General features: G+C 37.0%; 1 protein-coding gene across 2 annotated transcripts in view; it reads right to left on the bottom strand.

The window, feature by feature from the left end:
* Positions 1-662: 662 nt before the first annotated feature.
* Positions 663-6,247, bottom strand: part of LOC101495934 (glucose-6-phosphate 1-dehydrogenase, cytoplasmic isoform-like) — a 15,812-nt gene continuing 10,227 nt past the window's right edge. For both annotated transcript variants that reach the window (XM_004489522.4, XM_004489523.3), the window contains exons 13-16: positions 2,504-2,574; positions 1,823-1,938; positions 1,245-1,290; positions 663-1,160 (exon numbers count right to left, since the gene is read on the bottom strand). In XM_004489522.4, the coding sequence (XP_004489579.1) occupies positions 993-1,160; positions 1,245-1,290; positions 1,823-1,938; positions 2,504-2,574 (401 nt within the window). In that variant the 3' untranslated portion in view covers positions 663-992. The remainder of the gene's footprint in view (positions 1,161-1,244; positions 1,291-1,822; positions 1,939-2,503; positions 2,575-6,247) is intronic.

Below are 6,247 nucleotides of genomic sequence, written 5' to 3'. Positions count from 1 at the left end.
AAAATGAACCCAAAGGAAGTCCCAATAGTAAATCGATTTTGTTCAGAAATTATACTACCGAAAATTAGGATCAATAAAAAGCTGAAAAAATTGTAAATATGAAGGATTGAATGAGCAATCACATGAAATAATTGTAATGCAAATTTTAGTAAGGCCCAATAAGCCCAACTTTTTGCCATCATTTTGGAACCTAGTCTTTGTAAGTTCTTTTTATTCTTGTGTTTTCTTTACTTTACACGTTTGTCTTCAAAACAGAAATGGTGAAAATTGCATTTTTAGTTCTCTACCTTCAGCACCTGTGCAAATTGGGTCCTCCCTGATTTAATTGTGAAAATAGGCTCCCAAAGTTTTTCCTCTTTCACAATCAAGCCTCTTTTTTTTTTTTTTGTATCGTCCAAAAACTACATAGTCAATATAACTCCATGCATCTCCAATGTCTAATCCCACTCAGGATTTAAAGAGAAATAGAATGTACAAAAAAATATGATAGAGGATTCATATTTTTGTCTTAATCATCTGACTCCTTTGAGAAAGAGATTATAGTCTCGAGATAAATAAAATATAGCTAATATTTGTTCTAGTAAAAGTTCAAACTCATGTACTTTAACCTTCACTAAAACTCATTAACTATTTGAGTATTTGAGTCCAACACAAATGACCCATACATGGTAAAACAGTTCAATTAAGAACTTATTTGATAAGAGTTTGTGTATTGCTTGTTTTTACAATCAAAGCAAAAATGGAGAGAAACTATACATAAAAGGAATGAACTTTACTTTCCATTTCTTTTTCAATCATAGAAAGATAATAAAGTTACACAAACCAGTGAACGACTTGACATTTATTTTGAAAGCTTAATATAATAACAGCCTTGTTTATTATATGAGAAAATCACAGTTCCATTCCAAGGTAATCTTCTCAAGCTTATTGAGTATAAGCAACTGAAAATCCTCATACAGTGTAAGCTAGTACAATGCATAACACTGATCCTTTTACAAAGTAGGAGGAATCCATATATAACCATGTGTTTGAACATATCCAGCTTTTTCCAACAATTCATCAGCTTCTGCGGGACCTCTGCTTCCAGGTTTGTAAGGGATTGATTTGAATTCTCCTTTATCAATTCTGTGCAAAAGTGGTGTAAATATCTCCCATGATGCCTGCATAAGATATAAATTGCAACCATTAGTGAATCAACAAGACCCTGTTGTGATAATGTATGAAGTGGCATATACTGATCTTACCTTTAACTCGTCTCGGCGAACAAAATGTTGCTGATCACCTCTAATTCTGTAAAAGATATTGCAACTTCCATTATTATAAATTTTAAGTCTATTTCTTTCAAACAACTGAACTAATGGCTTAGTAATTCATGCAACTCGGGTCATTCTATTAAAAATGTTATTTGAACATCAATTTGGAACAACAAAATTCGACAACTTCTTAAACGGTTGATGCAGTTCACTGAGTGGTTAATGGGCATATTAAGATTAGAAACTTGATTAACCACAAGTTTGAATATTATCAACCACAATTTCAGGTACTCCAATGATATGTAGATTTGAATACTTGAAATTTAAGGTTAATTATGTTTAGATTTGTGGCTAATAAAGTTCAATAGATAATTAATGAGTTATGACACCTAATATATATATTAACCAAATGAAACACTTAATTAATCATGTGTGTAAATTGTGTTAACCATTTAAATAGTTATCAATTTTTTTGTCCCAAATTAATGTTCAAATAACATTATGTTCTTCTATATACCCTTTAGCACCTTGAAACATGTCATAAACATGAACGAAGAAAAGTAACGTACGTGTCGAGAATTAGACGCTCATAGGCCTCTGGAATGGTAACACCCTGGTATCGTTGTATGTATGACAAATCTAGTTCACTTTGAATCGTTGCCATCTCCAGTCCAGGTTGCTTGACCTGCACGAGACATCGAACAAGTCCGTCCACTCTAAGAAACATAGTTGAATTATTTGTCGAATTTTATGAACTTAACATGTACTCGTGTAAATGTCTTTCATTATCACAAGATAACAGGCATGATATAGATAAAATGTTTGCAGAAGATAACCACATGTTAAATAGTAAAATTCTTAATCACATTTCAAAAAAAATTGATTTAAACTGTGATGAAAATTATATCTTTGGGATCTGGCTTATTTTAGTTTATCTACTAACATAAACACTTGTAAGACTATTTGGAAGAGCTTATGGAAACAAATTATGACATGTTCATAAGTTATTTTTAGCTTATTTCCATAAACTTTTCAGGACAACTTATGAAAACAATTAATAACTTATATGAAAACAGTTTGACTATATTATCTTTTATTATAGAAATAGACTATACATATCAAATGTCCTAAAATTCCTATGCAAAATCATTTTCCTCGATGACGCAGATAGGCGAATTGTCAGTGGATGATCAGTTCAAACAAATGGCCGGATATTTATAGTTATAGAGTTATTAGAATGACCATCGTACCGTAAGCTTCATGTACATAGCTTCTGAAGGTTGCAGGCGTATAACAAACTCATTTCTACCCTGCTTCTGACCTAAACAAGAATAAGTATTCAATAAATTATTAACACAAGTTCTTAATCAAGCAATAGAGAACAAGTTCCTCCTTCATTCCACATTTGATGTGATTATGGGTTCTAGAGATGATCAACCTCTCAGAAAAAGAAAAAGATTACTTTCCACAGGGATAAGATGATTTTCTGTACATACTTAATTTTTCTATTCACTCTTTCAAATAGAAGTTATTATACGTTCACTTATTACAATAGACACCAAATCACAAAAAGCATGCAACTAGAATATCCTATCACACATATGGCTTATCTTTCGGTGATGACTTGTGATAGAATTAGTGGGCTTAAGACTAGTGAAAGGCCCAAATCTGCAGTGTGGAGAACATATGTCCGCAAGGGTAAAAAAGAGAATAAGCAGTCTATTAATGACAGGGCAGAGAAACTCATTAAGTTCTAGGGATTTCAGTTACACATAGGGGAATAAATTAAGGAGGGTAGTGGAGTATTGCTCATGAATAATGGGTCCGACCTACCGGATCTTCGAGAAGTACCAGTGATATTTGTATATTGTACATGCCACCGAAGCTGTCAGATCGAATGGAAGTAGTTGAAGCAAGAATCTCAGCGGTGGAAGAATCTGTTCGCCAGGAGTTGAGGGAATTTCGCGAAATTATGATGAGCGAGTTCACGAGGTTGCTAGAGCAACGACCAATTGGAACGGGGGAACAATATGCACATTTTGAGGACTCAGTGACAGAGTATAAGATGGCAACGAAGAAAGTTGAGTTACCATCATTTGATGGTGACGATCCTGTGGCCTGGATCACGCGAGCTGAAACGTATTTTGAAGTTCAAGGGATGTCGGAGGAGGTGAAAGTCAGATTGGCGAAGCTAAGCATGGAGGGCGCAACAATTCACTGGTTTAATTTGTTGCGTGAGACAGAGTACGATTTGAATTGGGCGAAGTTGAAACGAGCGTTAATTGAAAGGTATGGTGGAAGACAAAGTGATAACCCCTTTGAAGAGATGAAAGATTTGCAACAAATGGGAACAGTTGATGAATACATTACCACCTTCGAATATGTGTCGTCACAAGTAGCAAGACTACCGGAGGAGCAATACCTTGGGTACTTCATGGGAGGACTCAAGAACCACATTCGCTTGAAGGTGCATACATTGAATCCACAAACCAGATTGCAAGCAATGAAGATTGCTCGTGATGTCGAAACGGAATTACGTGGGTCTCTGATTTCAATAGGTGGTAGTGTGGGTGGGATTCGCAGTTGGAAGGGAAGTGGGCCAAGTGGATCGGGACCCAACGGAAAGCAAGGATCTGGATTTCATTATAACCCAGGTTCGACCCGATCTGGAAGTGGGTTTAATAATAACTTAACCGGGTCAGTGCACAACAAAACCGGTTCGACTCAATCTGCCTCAAATGCAAACTCAAACGTTTCTCATAATACAGTGAGATCTGGAAACGATGAGGGGAGAAGAGTCAGCAGCGAGCGCAACCGGGCCTCAAGCATCTGCCGTATTCAGAACTGATGGAGCGGCGGACACGAGGGTTGTGTTTTTGTTGTGGGGAAAAATACCATCCTCTTCACCAGTGTGCTGAAAAACAACTCCGATTGATGATTTTGGGAGACGACGAGACGATTAATGAAGAAGGTGAGGTGATTGCCATAGAAGCTATGGAGGATGAGGATGATGTTCTTGATTGCAATTCCATGGGATTGTTTGATATGATTGAAGCAAAGACAAATTTAGATAAAACGCCTCCAACTACTTTGCGCCTCAAGGGAAGTCTAAAGGGGGTTTCCATCGTGGTTTTAATCGATAGTGGCGCCAGTCACAATTTCGTTTCACCCCGTGTTGCTACTGCATTGGGATTAACAGTGGAACAAGGAAGATCGATGGGAGTAAAGTTGGGAGACAGACACCGTGTGTCCACTAGGGGGAGGTGTAGAAAATTGCAAGTACAATTAGATGATTTCATCACTAATGTTGATGCTTTTGTTTTGGAATTGGGTGATTTGGATATGATTTTAGGGGTGGCTTGGTTGCAAAGATTTGAGAAGGTGACTTTTGATTTGGAGAAAATGACCATCAAGTTTCAATGGGAAGGAAAAATGGTGGAACTACATGGTCAATTCTTTACCAAAAAAGACTTGGCTAATTCTAAGGCACTTCAAGGGCAAACTGTAACACTATATAGTTTGTTGGAAGAAGAATTGGGTCAGACTTCAAATGAAGAATTACATGAGCTAACTCAAGACCAACAGCAAGAGCTTCAAGACTTGTTGGAGAATTTTAAGGGAGTTTTTAAGAGAATATTGGGTTGCCTCCTGAACGAGATATAACTCATGCAATTGAATTGAAGAAAGATGCAGGTCCTATGACTATTAGGCCATATCGTTATCCTCACCACCATAAGGAAGAGATCGAAAAACAAGTTCAGAGCATGCTGACCCAAGGTATAATTCGAAACAGCTCTAGCGCATTTTCTAGTCCTGTCATTTTAGTTAAAAAGAAAGATGGGTCATGGAGGATGTGTGTTGATTATAGAGAATTGAATAAGGTTACAATGCCAGATAAATATCCAATTCCGGTAGTTGACGAATTATTGGATGAACTACATGGAACGAAATTTTTCTCAAAACTTGATTTGAAATCCGGTTATCACCAAATAAGGGTGAAAGAAGGGGATGTGCATAAGACGGTATTTCGAACTCATGAAGGGCATTATGAGTTTCTAGTGATGCCATTTGGGTTGACGAACGCACCAGCCACTTTCCAATCCACCATGAATCAGATTTTCAAGCCACACCTTCGTAAGTTTGTCTTGGTATTTTTTGATGATATCCTAGTATATAGTAAGGGGTGGGAAGAACACTTAGCATATTTATATCAAGTGATGGAGATTTTACAATACCACTGTTTTGTCGTTAATAAAAAAAATGTAATTTTGCTAGTAGGAAAGTGAAATATTTGGGTCCGTAATATCGGAACAGGGTGTGGCTGTGGATCCATCTAAGATTAATATATTTTGGAGTGGCCAATCCCTCATAATGTCAAAGGAGTGAGGGGATTTTTGGGGATGACCGGTTATTACCGGAAATTCATTGTTGGCTATGGAAAGATAGCTAAACCATTGACAGAACTAACAAAGAAGGAATGATTTCATTGGGGTATAGAAGAGTTTAAGGCCTTTGAGAATCTTAAAAGAGTTATGGTGCAAGCCCCAGTTTTAACACTACCAGATTTTTCACAACCTTTTGAGATTGAATGTGATGCATCCGGAAGAGGAATAGGTGCAGTTTTAATGCAGAAAAAGAAGCCTATAGCCTACTTCAGCAAAGCGTTGTCCAAGAATAATTTAAGCAAGTCTACGTATGAGAAAGAATTGATGGCGTTGGTGTTGGCAGTTCAGCATTGGCGTCCATATTTGTTGGGAAGAAGATTTGTGGTGTACTCCGACTAAAAGAGTTTACGACACTTGCTCGAACAACGCATCACTACGGCTGATCAGCAGAATTGGATAGCAAAATTATTGGGCTATCACTTCGAAGTGGTATAGAAGCCAGGTCCAGAAAATAAAGCTGTTGACGCTCTTTCAAGAATGCATGAGGAAGCAGAGTTGAAAGGGATAACTTCTTTTCCCATATGTATGCAAGAGCAACAAATTCAGCAG

This window comes from Cicer arietinum, chromosome 2, assembly GCF_000331145.2.
Source record: "Cicer arietinum cultivar CDC Frontier isolate Library 1 chromosome 2, Cicar.CDCFrontier_v2.0, whole genome shotgun sequence".
NCBI lineage: Eukaryota > Viridiplantae > Streptophyta > Magnoliopsida > Fabales > Fabaceae > Cicer > Cicer arietinum.
The sequence above is the reverse complement of the archived record's forward strand: the minus strand, read 5'-3'. Positions and strand labels throughout refer to the sequence as shown.